This window comes from Centroberyx gerrardi, chromosome 17 (assembly GCF_048128805.1).
Source record: "Centroberyx gerrardi isolate f3 chromosome 17, fCenGer3.hap1.cur.20231027, whole genome shotgun sequence".
Taxonomy (NCBI): Eukaryota; Metazoa; Chordata; class Actinopteri; order Beryciformes; family Berycidae; genus Centroberyx; species Centroberyx gerrardi.
This window is the reverse complement of record NC_136013.1, coordinates 9,750,653-9,768,132: the sequence shown is the minus strand read 5'-3', so window position 1 is coordinate 9,768,132 and position 17,480 is coordinate 9,750,653. Positions and strand designations below refer to the sequence as shown.

The window sequence follows — 17,480 nt, the reverse complement described above, 5'->3', positions numbered from 1 at the left end:
AAACTATTTACATTTTTGCTTTAGTGTATAACAACCAATGTTTCATTGTTAAGCCTATAGACTAATAATCCTTTATAGATTATTCTAAGGTAACTTTCGTTTTCAAATGAAGTCAGTCCATTGTGCAGTATTACCTTACTATCAGAAACTGCTCCGATCTTTCTGCACAACAAAACCTGCCGGAATGCACTCTTGCCTCTGATTGGATGCTGGTGAAGTAGTGAAGAATTTGCATACAGCAGGCTGTAATATAAACTAAGCTACAAGCCTCTGCACCCACAGGAGTGTGAAGAATCCAACAAGGAACAGGTAGGCTTTTGTTGCTCTTCCTAGTGAGGGTGTGTTCATTTGGTCCTGTGTGTACAATGCACATTTTTCTAAAAGCATCATGTTTTCATGAGGTAATGTCAAATTGATTACTGTGTGTTTTTTCAATGCCTAATAGGAAACCGGCAATAGGAAATCACTCTGAATTATCTATTCTATATCTGAAATAATTTAAGTGGCTTTGATGGCTCGTGTAAAATAAGTCTAAAACAATTTAAGAAACTTATGTATGACGAAAACTGTCTATAGGAGACACTTTTAGTTAAAATTCATATATATATGCTTTTTTTTTTATCATACTGTCAACTTCCACAGAGTTTGGTGTTTGTTTTTGACTTAATTGGTTAATATTTGACAATTTAACTGTTTTTCTGCTTCTCTCTTACTTGATAGCTTCTGGCCACACTGAAGTAACCTGGTTAAAATGGAGGAATCTGAAATAGCACCAGAATTGAAAGCATTTTGCAATATAAATAAGCCTTCAGGAAATGGTATGAGCCCTGAAATCACAGTAAATAAAATATTACAAGCTAATCCGTGTGATGATAAGGTAGTGCCAAGCTGTCGCAGGGATGCAGATTATTTCTATCAAAGCACATATAGAGGCGGACAGGTTTTCAGAGGGCCGGAGCTGTGGAGCCAGTCAGCTCGTCTTGCGCAGCCTTTAGAGCTGACGCAGCACAGAGAGCCAGCAGAGCGAGGAGAGACTCAAGCTGGGACGCATCTCCATCGTCATCATCAACCCGCTGACGGCTGCTGCCCGCCTGCTGCTGCACAGAGCAGTCAGCTGGACCTGAGAGGAGCCTGCAGTTGTTGGAATTGTGCCCCAAACCTGTGCGGGCCCACAGAGCCTGCAAGGACAGACACAACTAGGTAAATGAGTGAGAAAAAACAGGCTTCTTACGTCAGTGTTAAGAAATCCAACAAAGAAACCAACAAGGAATGCAGTACAATGCAGATTAACTTCACACGTAAAAGCCCAAATCAACACTAAACCACATAGAACAAAACATCTTTGTTGTACTGCTCTTTTTGGGTTGAAACCAATCAGTGATGTCAATGCAGGTGTTTTAAATCTGATTTCGAAGGCAAAATACATGCAGTTCAACAATAACTTTCTGCCATATCAGATTTAGTGTTGATTTGCCCTTTAATATTCAGGGGAAAGAATGAACACCAAGCTCAGCTTCAGAGCGATCTGGAGGAACTGGAGCCTCCCTTACCACTGAGATCTGAAGTCGAGTGGCAACACTACACCCCCACTGCACCCCATCAACACTACTTGCACCCATACAGTAAGGAAAATAGCCTTTGTGTTTGAGTACTGTGTATTTCCTTTTTTTTTTTTTTTTTTAATCTCTTTATTCAGGAACATTACTAAGGTACATACAAGTTCAAACAGAAAAAATCATAATTAGCTAGTAATGCTCCATTTTGCTTTTATAGAAGAAACAAAAAACAAAACAAAACAAACATACAGTCAACAGTAACAACCTAACAAAGAAAATCTAACAGAAAGACACTGTCCTTCCTGTCCCCCCAACCTATCCAACCCCTGAGGTCATCTCACACAGCACAAACACTTTTGCACAGTACACAACAATTATAAAGGAAAAGACTGTAAATTGGGGAAAGTTCATAGTATGCAACAAATTGGTCCTTTAGCACTTTCACTTTCATTCATTTACTAATTTTGGTCAATGATGTTATGTAAAAAAAAAAGGAAAAAAAAGGTAAACTATGACTGACTGTTTATCATCGTAAGGCAAGTAGACACTGGTTGCTCAGGTAGAATGAGTCCCTTGTGGTTGCCCTGAAGTACTCCAATATAAGGTATCTTTGCCTCCCTGCAAGAGGGTGACCAGATCATCCGGTAAGTAGCTGATCAAGGGTTTCCATATCCTATTAAAGATCTTTAGGCTACCCTTGGCTCTAGCACAGAGTCTCTCCATGGGTAAGACCCTAAATATTTCCCGGTACCACTGCGTGACTGTAGGAGGCTTATCCATAATCCAGTTAAAAAGAATACACTTTCTGGCCAAAACAAAATCAATTTTTGGAGGAGCAGAATATTAGAAGCATTAAGAGGCAGGTTCTTGTCAGGCAGATTAAGCAGGAACAGACCCGATGTTTTTTCAATTCTACTTTCTAAAATGGCATTTAATTCTTTGGTTACTGCTGACCAGAATTTACAAATGATGGGGCATTGCCACAGGCAATGTATGTAAGTACCAATCTCTGTTTTGCACTTCAGGCAAAGAGATCGGCTGGGGTCAAATTTATTAAGAATGTAGGGTGTTCTGCTGTCTGTGTAAGATTTTATATTGAGTTTCCTTAAATCTGTTACAGCCATATGTTTCGTGACATGCAAGGATGCACTCAGCCCAATCGTCTGCTTCGTACTTAGTCCCCAGATCTCTCTCCCATACTGACTGAACATGATCAATATTATGTTCATTCCAGGAATCCAATGATTGGTAAAAAAAATATGAAATAAACCCTTTAGTTTTGGTGAACCCTGTGAGGCACTTATCCAGGGGACTAGCCACTGGACCACCAGGAGGCAGCAAAATATCTGTTTGTATGAAATGGCGAACCTGCAAAAAGCCAAAAAAGTGCGTACGTGGTATGCCAAACTGAATTTTAATCTGTGTAACAGACATCAATGAATTTTCTGAATATAGGTCACCAATAACTCTAATCCCCTTCCTGTGCCAGAAATCAAAAACCCTGTTATTGATACCTGGGGGGAAGGCCTTATTGCCAATTATAGGAGTCAAAGAAGATGAAAACCCCTTCCTCCCTGTATAGGTCACCATCTCTCTCCAGTACTGTGTATTTCAATGAAAGGAACAAAGATAGGAAAAAAGTAATTTGAGAGAGAAAATGCTGCCATTAGAGGCTATTGTATTTTTTCAGCGTTTTTTATGACTGTTTTATGCTATGTTTTATGTTATCAAAGCTACATAACTCACAGCACAGAACACGTGCTTACTATCATGTGATTACACAAAGCTATTTTTAAACCGTATCTATAGACTATCACCAGACCATGGATGCCAGGTATTACCACTCTGCAGGAGGAGGAGAATTCAAAGACTGTGTGTACGGCATCCATCCAGTCAGTGGATACCCACCTCACCCATGGCACTACTCCACTCCCTGCCAGGACAGACGAGCCTGGTCTGACCTCCAGAACTGGTAAAAAACACTTTGGGGTGGAATGAGAGGAATGAAAATGTCTTTGCATATTACCATGTGTCAGCTGGATGCAACTAAAGAGGCTTTGTTCGTTTTCTTTCACATTTTTCAACATTGTCACTTCAGGCTCCATCCTCATGGTAACTTCATGAGTGGGAGTGTTCCCCAAGCAGGTTTCTCAGTTAATGTGCCGCAGTTCTCCGTTCCTCCTGTGGAGGGCGTGTCACAGGTCAGCGTGATGAACCTGAGAGAGCCAGGACTGATGAGTCCAGCAGCAGCAGCTGCCTCAGACCCACATGAGACGAGGAGGACCATCAGTCTGCCTGATGAGTGTCGTGAGTCGCTTTCTGCTTTCTTTTACAGGACAACAGTTTGGTCACTTTACCCAATATGTGAGGAGAGGATTGGCCCTAAAATCTGTGTATCCAGTTGGTAGCTCTGACTGGTACTGTAGCATACAATATGTTCAGTAATTGTACCACAGACACAGAGATGATTTTGGTGCCAACCTTCTATTCACATATTGGGTAAGGTGACCAATGGCCCAAACTCCCAAAAAGTCTTTTAATTTACTAATGGAGAGTGATATATTATGTGGTACTACAGCAGAATCTCTGAGATTTATTTGGATTTTATGATGTGTTAGATGGCGTTTGTGTTGAAAAGGTGGAAAAGAGGGAAATTCAGTGTCATTGGGTTCACACTGTTTACTATTCTCCTCTCAGGAAACATCTTTGTCACCTATTCTGCGGACACGGCCTCGGAGATGGTCCCCTTTGTGGAATTTCTTACGAAGCAAGGTTTTCGACCAGCTGTAAGTTACTAAATCTTATAAGAGATGACATTTTATTTTACCTGAATCAGCTTTACAGTCCACTAACAGCCGTGGCCCGTCTGAATTTCACAGATTGACATATTTGATAATCCCATTAGACGCATGGACGTCAACAACTGGATGGACAGCTACCTAAAAGATGTAAGTGGACAAAGTATAGAACACAAAGTTTAATTGCTTATCTTATTGTTTTATTGTCTGTAAAGTGCTTTCTAAGGCTGTTTTGAAAGTCCTATACAAATTAGATCAGACTTGAAACTTTAATGAGTTGGATCATCACAGCAGCAGAGAATAGGATAAGAACAGAACATAAAGTTTATAGAGTTAACTATATAGAGTCATATATAACTTATTAAAAATAAGGTTTTTAGTGGGAAAACGTAGCCTATTAAAATACAGCCCTATCTGCACAGTGGTTCTCAAAATCAGACAAAATGTGATATTACACATTAATAGGTGATTGAATATCCCACTAGAAACCTAATAATCGCTGGATACAGTAATAATGAAAACCAAATGTAGCACAGAACAGAAACGCTGCCTGGGCTTCAGATGTCTTGGAGAGATGCTCATTGGAAGTTGGGATTTATGAACATTGTAGATGAAAGAAGGAAAAAGAAAGAAGAAAAAAAAAGTCCAAGGTGGTCTCTCTTGGAAAAAGTCAAAAAGCCTTTGTGAGACGCAACACAGTGCTTTTTTATCTTTGACTTTATGCATTAGCTGTTAAAGGCTTTTAACTTTTTCCAAGAGAGAGTGCCTCGGACTTTCTTTTCTTTTTTTCTTCTTTTTTGTCTACAATGTCCCAGTATACTTGAATGGTTTCTACACGTTTCTTTTATTCCACAGTCTTTTTAGACAGTGAATGTGTAATTGTCAGTGCAGAGTGATGATGTGTTTTTTTATGCAGCAATCTGTCCTGATTATCATCGCCATCAGTCCCAAGTATAAGGCGGACATTGAAGGATCTGGAGTGGACAGACGTGGTCTGCATACCAAATACATTTACTCCATGGTGAGAATGTTAACTTATGAATGTTCATTTTGTTTTATGAGACATAACTCTGAGAAGAATTGCTTGAGAGTTGCTTCTTATAAATCTGCTTTTTCCAGATGCAGAATGAATTCATTCAGCAAGGCAGCTTGAATTTCAGATTTGTACCCGTTCTCTTCCTTGATGCAACCCAGGTGAGAGAACTCAGAATTTTTGCTGAATAACTGAAAATATATAGATTTTTTGCCACACCCACACCCAAGTTTTGCTGTTACTCAATTATTCCCTTTCCTTACACTTTCTCTATCACATAAACATATGTACATACACACACTCCTTACAGAGGCACGTCCCAGGTTGGCTTCAGAACACGCGTGTTTACCGCTGGCCGCAGGACACTGAGGATTTGTTACTGCGGCTGCTGCGGCAGGAGAGATACGCCCTGCCTCCTGTACCCATGGAGCTCACCCTCATCATCAGGCCCGTCGCCCCCAATGCTGCAGCTACACTGTGAACACACAGGGGGGTGTGGGTGTGTGGGGGTGTGTGTGTGCGCGTGTGTTTTTTGTTTGTTTGTGTTTCTAAGGTGTATTTTTGATATCTCTGAATAAATCCAGCCTGAGTCAACAGCTGATGTACAAAGCTGTGTTCTACATGAGTTGTTCTATCAAAAACTCTCATATACTGTAGTTTTTATAATGTTTCAATAAACAGTTTTTATCTGTGTGTACCAATACATACCATATAAACAGTGTTTTTAAATAAAAGGCTGCGCTCAAAAAATACACATTCAAGGAAAAATTTGACTATATCTTTTTACCAATTTACTTCCTACTCTACTTTAAGGCACTGCTTTACACTATACTCTTCCAGTAGTATGAGCAGAACTGTATATCCTGTTAAACCTGTTGTTGACCCTATGGTCATGTAACCAGGAAACACAACTGAGACGACATACAACACATTATTTCTCTGAAACAGGTTAGTTTCTGTCACGCTGCTCAGTGCTGCTTTACCATTCAGGTCCTAGTGACTCATTGAACCCTGACTGTTTTTAGCATTACACAATCCAAGTGGGGATTCACACACTTTTCTAAGGAGAAAAATACTTTTTAAATTGTACAGATTCATAGCCATTTAATTTAGGTTTTGATGTTCCTCTATGAGCAAACTGTCATAAAACACTACAGTATATACAGTACTAATATAGTAGACCAAACAGTTGTAGGGTACAAAGCAGAGCACAAGAGGGCAGTGTTTTAAGGCAAACACTAAACCCCTTTTTTCACAGATGGCAAGTGCTGGCTTGGCTCATTGGTGAAGTTATTAATAATTTTAGAAACATGTTTATTTTGAAACTGCTTCATGAAACCAAAGACTACAACACATCTGAGATTCAGTTAAAGAGTGGTGAGTGATATGATGTCAAAACCTCAAAAAGGACAAAATGAAATAATTTGCAACCATCAATATTATCACTTGTGATCACGTCTAACAGTGGAGGAAGAAGCAATACATTTCTGAGGACATAAGAGTGGAGGAACATTGTACTACAAGTTTCACTACAAGTTTCAACTGTGAGTCTGTGTTGTCTTTTCCCCATCTCGGGGTGCCTGTTACTGTATGTTCCAATCCTTTTTTCCAATCCTTGCACCGTCCCACCAGTAGGGGTTCCCCATTCGGCCAACTGATCTAACACACCCACCCTCAACCGCCAAAAAAGGCCTGACAGAGCGGCTGGTGTGCAGAACTCCAGCTAAGAATAACCCGGACCTTCTGGGGGATAAAGTTACCTTGAAGCCTCCCTGTGCTCTGCTCTGACCTATACCCATGTGAGGCACCAGTAACACTGGGTGGGATCTGCTGTCTGTACCCAGCCCTATGCTTAGCTTGGCTCTCTCCTCCCCTGTTTTGCTCTCCTCTGCCCTACCATCCCCAGACCCCCCTCTGCAATGCTGCCACACCGGCAGCTCCAAATTCCCCACCACCTGTGAAGCCACAATTTTTATTTTGTTTTCCAATTTCTTCCTTTTCTTGGAGAAGTTCAACCTGTGGATTATATGGGCCAGGAAACGGGACAATTCGCCGTGATCGCTGAGTGGAATTGGAATAATTTATTGACTGGGTCACAATTTCACTGACAAGTGGATGCTGATTGGATTTACAAAGGCTTTGCTTATTCCCTGCAGTCAGCTCTGTATGTGGAGGCTTTGCCCCCAAGTCAAAGGATTATACCTGAAGTAGTCTTCATGTCACCATGGCTGAAGGTAGGGCTTTTACACCTGTGTAATTAACAACAGTTAACTTTGTTTTCTGCAGCGCACATTTCCATAACAACTGTGCAACACCTACAAGACTATGTTATAAATAGATGGCACTGTTTGTATAGGGTACCCCCTCTTAGGAAAATGTTCTGAAAGTTGGTTGCTATAAATACAGGATATCATGTAGCCAGAGCATTAGTGCTCCTCTCCTGTGACATGACTGCTGCTGTGGCTGACCATGGGGTTTCAACAACTTTTCATACCATTTAAATCAAGTCTCCTTCTTCATCTTATGCAAAATGCTCAAAGAACTGGTATTTTATAACTAAATAGCTTGTTTGAAGAAGTCCTAGGTCTTGAATGAACTGTTTCCATGTAATGTGCAAAAGTTTGAATCAATTTTCTCTCAGTCACAACACATATTGTGGTAAAACAGTGACACCACCTGTCGGTTTTCTATAATTCAGTTGAATGATAGGAGAGTTTACTGTTTTTCTATCATCCAACATTTGTTTTTGAGGAAGTGAATCATGAGACAGGCATGCTCAGAGTTCATTCACAGTGTGAAGGTGTCTCTAACACCTTGGCGCCCGGTCCCACTTGTAAAGTACACTGCAACTGCAACACTAATACTCTGTTAGCTGATGATGGCAAGGACGTCACTAAATGCCATGACCAGCATTTTCCACTGCACTAAATAAATGAGAATCATGTGCATGTTTGTTTGGATCAGCTTTCCACCGAAATCAGCAGATTTCTGATTCAGATTTTTAATCTAGCAAGATTTCAAATACATTTATGTTAATTAAGTTATAGCCTCTTAAGTATTCCATCTAATTCAAATAATCCCTTGATATCAGGAAAATAGATCTTATACACAGGCAGGGGATGAGGTGTAAATGGAAAATTCCAGTAAGCCAATTAATAAAACAGAATACAATAGTCCAGCTAAATGGAATGACTCCACCATGTGATGTTTAAATCCCTACAGATCACAAGGGAAACATCCCTCACCTGTCATGGTTTAGTCTGGAGTCTTCCAGTCTCAGTCTGGACATACAGCTATTGAGGAACATTATTTTTCCAGACATGCCACACTAAATTCACCTTCCTGGCCAGAAACTTTGATTAAGCCACGTTAATATGTTCGCCAAAAGTAAAGTGATGAGTTGTCATTGGAAAAAAGAGATACCTTCCCTTACAAACAATTTGTTAGCATGAAATGAATGGGACAATGGTAGATTTTAAAAGCTAGTGGATGCCTTAAGTTTTTTGTTCACAAAATGATAACACTTTCACAGACTAGATAAAAAACTTAAGATAATGATTTTGTCCAAGATGGATATGTAGCATTATTTATCAAATACTGAATCACAGTGTTCAGTACACTGGAGGGTAATGATTGCATGAGCAGAAAATACTTGAAGCATAGTAAACAGCTTTGCTGACTCAACATGCTGCATTGTGTTACAGTATATTTGGAAAGTAACAATAAAGAACATTAGGAACTTTGAATGTGACAAAGAGAAGGTTTCCCCAATATGTTTGAGACAGTAAACATTATGAATGAAAGCGCTGTGAAATTGCGATCAGTATTGGTTACTGCACTGTTGTTTGTATTTTCTCTTGTAATATAAGATGCACATTGAGAAGTGGGGCAGTTATGCTGATCATGTTTACACTGTCACCCATCAGTCAGAATGGCTGTATTACAGTAGACTAAACATGCAACAAGGATGCATTCAAAGAACTGTTCCAGTACAGCAGCATTGGCATATAGTTGGTAACAGTTAAATAGGGTCACAGTCATGAGTAGGATAGAAAAAGACCAAGTTGATAATGCTGAGAAGCGTTGGTAGTGCAAAACAGAGTGACTAGGATCTGCAGGTGCAATAAAGTCTCTCTCCTTTTTCTCCATTCAAAGGAGTAAAATCCGTTTCCTCCTCTGCAGCCGGCGGGTCCAGCGAGGCAGCGGCTCCGGCACCGAGCTCGCTGAAGTCCAGAGGCCTGGGGCTGCTCAGGAAGCTGAGGCTCTCTGTGGAGCTGGTGATCGCCCTGGTCGCCCTCCTGTCCTGGGTGGTTGTGGGAGTAGTGATGTTCGACTTTGTAGAATACAAGGCAGTCCCTGGTTAGTCTCTCTCTCTCTCTCTCTCTCTCTCTCTCTCTCTCTCTCTCTCTCTATTCTGCTCCCTCCTCTTCTCTTGTTTCTTTTCCTCTTTCTCTGTCTTTCATTTACCTCTATCTGTTGCCCACTCTTTGTTTCAATCTGCCTGTCATATGTGCATCTCTCTCTCTCTCTCTCTCTCTCTCTCTCTCTCTCTCTCTCTCTCTCTCTCTCGCTCTCTCTCTATCTATCTATCTTTCTATCTATATATCTATCTTAAATAAGTTAACTATGGCAATCTGACATATACTACATGCTCTGTCATTTGCTTATACTATGAAATGCAGTAAATTATCTCAAATACCTGATAAGTTGTCTTTTATCTCACACAAACATATTTATGTTACTTACATATACAGAATGTCATTATCTGTATGTTTGTTTGTGCTATTCTCAGACATTCAAGAAATCATTTTGGACCCTGTGCAAGCTGTAAACGACGCTGTTGATGAAGTATCAAGTCTGCTCAATAAGGTTCAAGGTACATAAGAGAGACAGTTTGCATGGTATACTTTGTTTACTGTATAATAGTTTTATGATACTTCATTCTTTTCTTGTCCCCAGAATGTGCGCCTGATTTAAGTGACCCGATGTCAGCAGCAAATTATGCAGCAGACGAAATAACAGAAGCAAAAGATGGATTTGTTCGCTACTTTTCTGATGAGGAGGGTATGAGGAGACCAATCACTTACACTCTGCCTGACTAAGAGTCATTACACACTTTGGAAGAGAACAGTTGTCAACATTTTAGCATAAAACTAATGTAACCATGATTTTATTCATTTCTTCCCCCCAGGAAACTTCTACCTCAGCTACGTCGACCCTGTGGTCGTTGGCAGAGGAGTTTTCCACTCCACTAATGACTTCATGTGTGGAGTGACGGGCTCCTTCAGGGACGTGCTGTGTGCCATGGTGGACACTATATTGGATACTATATTGGATATACATAAAGGTATCTACCTCTATATTTACCCAGTTTCATTCAAAAGCAACATAACAGAATAATTACGCTAATTATCTGATTATCCCTTATTAAGGAAGACTAAACTTTAGATTTTTTAAGCAAAACTATCTTGGCCTTTCCATGGAGCTTGAATGTTTTGTCTGGTTTATCATAAAATTGGAAACTAATCGATGAATTTGCATTTTTGCCCTCATTAATATCTTTGTTTTTCTCAGGACAAATTGACCTTAGCTTCATTGACCCTGTGGTCATAGGCAGAGGCGTCTTCAGTGTTACTAATGAGTTCATGTGTGGAGTGACGGGCTACATCCAAGATGTGCTGTGTGCCATCTTGGATACCGTTCTGGATGTAGTGAAAGGTATCAACTCCTTGTCTTAACATGTCTCTAATCTGTAACGTCATATTTAGATAATATGATATGGTCGACTGAGTGGAGCTAAATGAATAATAATACATTTACCAACCACATAACAAATTAATGACATATTATTTACTAACTATTCCTTACGAATGGAATATTGACACAAGCAAAAACACAATATAAATGACTGTCAACTCTGAAAAAGGTTTAAAAAATGGTGTTATGTTTTACATCTCAGGCATTTAGCTGATGCTCTTATTTAGAGCAACTTACAATGAGTGTTACATTGACTATTGAAAATATGTAGAAGAATTTTGCTTGTGTGTCTCATCTACATCTCAATATTTTCCTTCATGCTCACCTGATTGTTAAACAGTCACCTTTAATGGCACTGTTGAAGGCTTTCACTGTAAATTTGCATATCAGTGCATTATATTTATTTGTTCTTTATTTGTTCTTCTCAGGCACCACTGACATCAGCTTCATGGACCCTGTGGTTGTGGGCAGAGGCTTCTTCAGTGCCGCTAATGACTCAGTCAGCAGAGTGTTGGGCTACATCCAGCATGTGCTGTGTGCCGTCTTAGACACCGTACTGGATATAGGAAAAGGTATCCGCTCCCTCTTTTAACCTTTTGATCATTTTTAGTGTAATATTTATATGAAGTTTGATTATGATTGAGTCAATGGTGCTGACTTACTTATTATATTGCGATCCAGATAACAGATTAATTACTAGATCTTTATTATTATTATTAATTATTAACTAGTAGCATGTGTTTTCTATGGAAGGCAAAATAAGGAATTGAACTAAACTGGTTACTAAAAATACAAATTTAGAGGGTGAATGTTGATAACATTGTCTTTCATCCTCACCTAATTGTCAGCTTGTTGAAGTAGTGAAAGTCTTTTGTTGTCTTCTTTAATGTTTTGTATAACAAAATTGTATTCCTTGAATCAACTAACTAATTTGAGTTTTGGCCTGAATATATTTTGTTTTTCTCAGGAACCACTGACATTAGCTTCATTGACCCAGTGATTGTTGGCAGAGATGTCTTCAGTGTTACTAATGACTTTGTGAGTGGAATAGCGGGCTACATCCAGGAAGTGCTGTGTGTTATCTTGGAAAAACTGTTGGATGTGGTAAAAGGTACAGTATCTGCCCCTTGGTTTTAACCTTTACCTAATCTCTCTGGATCATTACAAATTACTTTCCATTGTTGGCCGACTGTATGCTTCACTTAGAAACTACTACGGATTAACGAATCATTAACAGAAGTACTTATTGACGATTTTTCTGTTGATCAGATATCCAGGATGCTGTGGGCTTCAGTCCCATGGCGGTTCTCAGTAGAACAGCAGAAATCACCAAGGAGCAGACGAACATGTTTGTGAGCTACGTGTCCAACATGCTGATCGGTGAACAAGGTGCGCTTTAACATATGAGTTACACAACAGCTACATCTCAATTATGAATATTGCTGTGTTTGCATTTGCTGTGATTACTCTTACCTACCTCATATATGAGCGATAGAGATACAAAGTTATAAATAAGTACATCTTTTGCGTATAACTTGTTGTTTTGGTGTTTCAGGGATCATTCCTGAGGTGACCATTGACCCCATGAAAGTCGTGACAGACGCTGTAATGGAGATGACGGACAAGAAAGACTTGTTCTTGGGTTACATGTCGAGCATGCTCGTTGGTGATCAAGGTATGCTGGGTTTTCTCAAAAACAAATTCAAATTCATATTTTTCGATATTCATGTTGATCCGAAAAGAGACATGTATTGACTCTTGATGACTTTTTGTATATTTTTCTCTTGTTTTAGGTGAATCTGTAGCCACACCACCGGTTGTAAATATAGTAACAGAAAAAGGTCTGTGCATTTGTTTATCTTGATTTTAGTAGACCTAGAAACATATCACGATCTGTCATTCATTACTCTGAAAAAACACTAATTATTTAAACATGGACAATTACACAACAATTGCACACTAAGTCTTTTTATTCTCTTTGATCAGATGAAGCTGTGGCTTCAACATCTGACATACATTTGGTGAGAAGGAAAGGTAAGTACTGACAATATTTTTCTTTGCTGACAAGACTGACAATCATGCTTTTAGAACATTTAAACTAACTGCCTTTCATTATCATATCTTCTATGAAATCTAGGTGAATTTTTGCCACCTTTTGAAAAAGGTAAGTAAATACCACCATACATTATAAAGATTATACGCTGTGTATTTTTGACATTTGCAATGTGCCAGCAATTAGTCTGCATAAACTTTTTGACTGCTTTTTAAATTTGTCACACTGACATGTTTCCATAATATTTGTTTCTGGCCTTTCATGCATGTCTCTGCATTCATTTTTGTGTATCTTACCATTTTATTTGACTTGGTTTCAAGTTTGGCTGATGTCATGTTCAATGTAATACAGCAAGCCTGAAGTACTGTGAAACTTTATGTCAATTCCATTTGAATAAACTCCATTTTGCACTTATTGAGACATTAAAAAGAACTTACTGCATGAACAAATATGCATCATAACTACTGTGTATTTACTTTGTAATATAATAAATGTCTGTATGCAACCAAGTGGTTATGGGTTTGGTGACTGCCTTTATCCCTCCATCTGTCACACAGACAGTTCATTGGATTTAACATTTTCTCTGCATTTCATGGAAGTCTGCCTTCATGTTACATGTGTGTCTTGCCAGTTTTTTGTGGTTCCATTCATCACATTTTGTGTCCATTTCAAATGTTGGATTTTCTGTGGAGCATTGAGCATGAAAAATTATCTTTAATGTGGATTCTTTGGAGTTGCATTCCTCTGACGCCGCCCTCCTGCATTGTCCAAGCATCTTCTGTATGACTGACTGCCATCTGTATGTCAACAATTTAAACATCGGTGATATACTGTATGTATTTGGATTGTTTGTACTGGATGATGTTTGTTTCCCTTGGAATATTTCATTTTTATCTTTGCATGGAACCATACATGTCGTTTACACCACATGTTTCAAGTGTTAGTATTGATAATATTGACTATAATTATGTTGGAGGTACAGAGGTGAGGCCTCGAGTCACATGAGTTGGACTCAAGTCTGTCTCGAGTCACAATTTTAATTGCTTGAGACGACTTGATGCATGAAGAGAAGACTTGAGACTTGACTTGACTTGGGTTCTGGTGACTCTGGTTGACTTTGACTTGTACTTTAATGACTTGAAAAGGTTTCGAAAGTCTTGACGAAAGATCTAGAGTTTGTGTAAATTACTTAGATTGAAAGATATGAAATTTGTTCCACCAGACAACTGAATTGTTGTTTGTTGTCTGATAATAGAGTTTTAAAAATGATATTGCATTCAAAAGTTCTAGATATTTTGTTTTCTTTAAGATACTCGACTCTGTTCTACATTTAGACTTGAAACTTGACATTAATGACATGGACTTGACCTGGTAATCTACATTTAGACTTGGGACTTGACTTGAGACTTGTGCCTCAAGACTTGAGACTGGCTTGGGACTCGAGCAAAGTTGACTTGGTCACACCTCTGTGGAAGTAATTTACTATTTTGAGAAAGGGCTGATGGGGGAAGGGTCAGTTAGAATGCTAATAAGCAGGTTTTGCTAATATCACCAAGTGGTATTTACTAACAGCAACATGTGGTGTTTACTATACAATGTCCCTAATGTTATGAATGTTCATCATCAGTTGCCATTTCACCCCATCAAATTCCTTCAATTCCATAAAAAAAAAAGTTTGGATCTGCACTTCTGTGTAAAATGCCAAAGATGTAAAGGGCTAGTAAGAGAGATTACATGGCTTGATGATACAGTTGCAGAGATGATGAATGCTGCCAAAGAGGAAGCTGCTCCTGCTCCAGAGATAAGTGTCACTCCAGACACACAGGAGGAGGAGGAGGAGGAGAAGGAGGAGGAGGGTGAAGTGCCCACTGAAGCTTCCATTGAAGAAGATGGGAAGGAGGCAGAGGAGGACGATGGTATTTTCACATGATTTTTCCTCTATAATGATATTCATTAATCAGTTACAAGATAGAAACGATGCAGGCACTAAATTTCTTGCTATCACATCACTAGCGAAGCGTGTCGACCTCGAAGAAACAGAACACGAACCATCACTGGAGGATGAGGAGATCTCTGATGATGACAGCAAGGACGAGGAGAAAGAGGAAGAGGCACAAGAGGATGATACTGAGGAAGAGGAGGAAGAGGAGAAAGAGGAGGAGGGAGAGGTTAAATCAGAGGGGGATATGGCAGAAGCTGAGGAGGAAGAGGAGGAGGAAGAGAAGGTGGTACAAAAGGAAGCCTTGGATAGTGAGGAGGAGGAAAAGGTGGACACAGAGGAGGAAGAGAAAGATGAAGAGGTGGGTACAGATGAGGAGGAGAAAGAGGAGGAGGATGAGGAGAAGATAGAAGAAGAAGAAGAGGTGGCTACAGAGGAGGAGGAGGATAAAGAGGAGGAGGATGAGGAGAAGATAGAAGAAGAAGAAGAAGAAGAGGTGGCTACAAAGGAGGAGGAGGAGGAAGAATTGAAAACAAAGGAGGATGTAGAAGAAGAGGAAGATATTAAGACCGAGGAGGATGGGGCAGAAGAGGAGGAGGAGGAAGAGGAGGAGGAGGAGGAGATAAAAACAGAGGAAGATGTGGTAGAAAATGAGGAGGAGGCGGAAGAAGAAGACCATGACGTAGATGATCAAGATGACCTCACTGTCAAAGACGAGGCCAGTGATGAAGATGACGGAGGAGAGCTTGATGAAGAAGAGGAGGCCACTGACCTTATTCTAGGCGACAGTGATGAGGAGGAAGAGAAGAAGCAGGAGGTCGAAGAGGCAGATTCTGATGCCGCTGTCGACGAAGACGTTGAGGCCGGAGATTATGATTATGATCATGATGAAGATAAAGATCTCGATGGTGATGAAGAGGGAGACGAAGACATGGCTGACGCTGATGTCAAATATCAAGATGTAAAAGCTGATCAAGAAGATCAAGAAGTTGAAATGAAAGATGATAAGGCTGTGGAGGAAGAGGAGGAAGAAGAAAAACAGGACGAGGAGGATGAAGAGGAGATTAAGATGGAGGACATGAAGGAGGAGGAGGAGGAGAAGAAAGGTGTGGAAGAGGAGGAGGAGGAAGAAAAAGAGCCATCAATCCAACAACTTCATCTTCAACTTGAAATTCTGACAGCTGAAAAGCTTGATGTGGTCGATGCAGTGTCTGAAACTGACGATGAGGATGAGGAAGAAATGACAACCGTATCCGATGGAGATGAATACTCCGACATCATCGACGATGACGACGAAAACAACAACAACAGTGAGAGCAGGAAAACTGAACCTAAGAGACGGAGGAAGGTTCACATTCCCTTCCAGAGGCTCAGAAGAGTCGGATCCAGGGCGAGCCTCAAAGAAGACAAACTGGATATTCAGCTTGAGAAAGGTATAACACATTTACCATTATCATCACATATTTTTTTATCATTTTTTTCATTACCAGGTATTATCATCTTAAATGTATCTGAATGGTGAGTGTGTTAATGTGAACGTAGTGTTGAATGAAAGCGTGATTTTCTTATCATCCATATATAACATTTGTTTCCAAGGAGATACTGAATGCTTTTCAACTCAAAACAGTCTTCAGTAGCATTGTTGTTTGGGAAATGACTGTAAGGTTATGAATATAATAAATATTTGTATAGTGTTTGATGTAGCATGCTTGATATTTCCATTTTACCAGTTTATAACATGCAACATTGTGTTTGTGATTTGTCTGAAAATCTAATGTTTGTCAACTACCACTTGACAGTTGATTGATTTTTCGGGGGGAATTTTTTGACTGTAATATTAATAGTCATCAAGCAGTGCATCAGTGTTTTACCACCGGATTGAATTTCAACACCAGGCTGTCTACTAGATTATAACCTCACTGCTTTATAGGGCTCATTACAGACAAATTTAGGGCTATAATTGAATAGCAAATGAAGATGGACACAATGAGGCCAAGTCAAGTTTTATTTAGACCAGAAACTCATCCTGACTTAGGTGTGAATAGCTGCAAGGAAAGAGGATCTTGGGACTGATGCACACTGTCCCAAGTGTCCCTGAGCACATTTCATCTCTTTTTAGTGTGCTTTATATGTTTCACATTGATGACTCAGTAAAGACAAATCTGTCTCCCACTGTGCTAATTCTGAATGGTCCCTTATTGAAACAATAAAGCGATTGCCCTTGGCGGTGTGCTGGGGCCATTTGTACAGAGAGCAGCTGGACGGAGTCGTCAGACTGCCAGCGAGACTTACAGAGAAGCATGGATAGGTTTCTCACTGAAGACGTCGGAGTCAACTTGCAGCT

At 39.8% G+C, this 17,480-nt stretch overlaps 1 protein-coding gene across 1 annotated transcript; it reads left to right on the top strand.

The window, feature by feature from the left end:
- The first annotated feature begins 288 nt into the window (after nt 1-288).
- Nucleotides 289-5,983, top strand: LOC139914037 (uncharacterized). The gene is made up of 10 exons (XM_078289641.1): nt 289-309; nt 721-1,200; nt 1,489-1,622; nt 3,366-3,528; nt 3,655-3,863; nt 4,254-4,342; nt 4,436-4,504; nt 5,271-5,375; nt 5,474-5,548; nt 5,698-5,983. The coding sequence occupies exons 2-10, from the start codon at nt 752-754 to the stop codon at nt 5,866-5,868; spliced, it is 1,464 nt and encodes a 487-aa protein (XP_078145767.1). The 5' UTR covers nt 289-309; nt 721-751; the 3' UTR covers nt 5,869-5,983.
- The last annotated feature ends 11,497 nt before the right edge of the window (nt 5,984-17,480 follow it).

Coding starts and splice junctions, on each gene's coding strand:
- LOC139914037 (XM_078289641.1), top strand. CDS start 752: ATGGAGGAATCTGAAATAGCACCAGAATTGAAAGCATTTTGCAATATA. Junction 3,529..3,654: donor TGGTCTGACCTCCAGAACTG/GTAAAAAACACT, acceptor TTGTCACTTCAG/GCTCCATCCTCATGGTAACT. Junction 5,376..5,473: donor CCAAATACATTTACTCCATG/GTGAGAATGTTA, acceptor TGCTTTTTCCAG/ATGCAGAATGAATTCATTCA.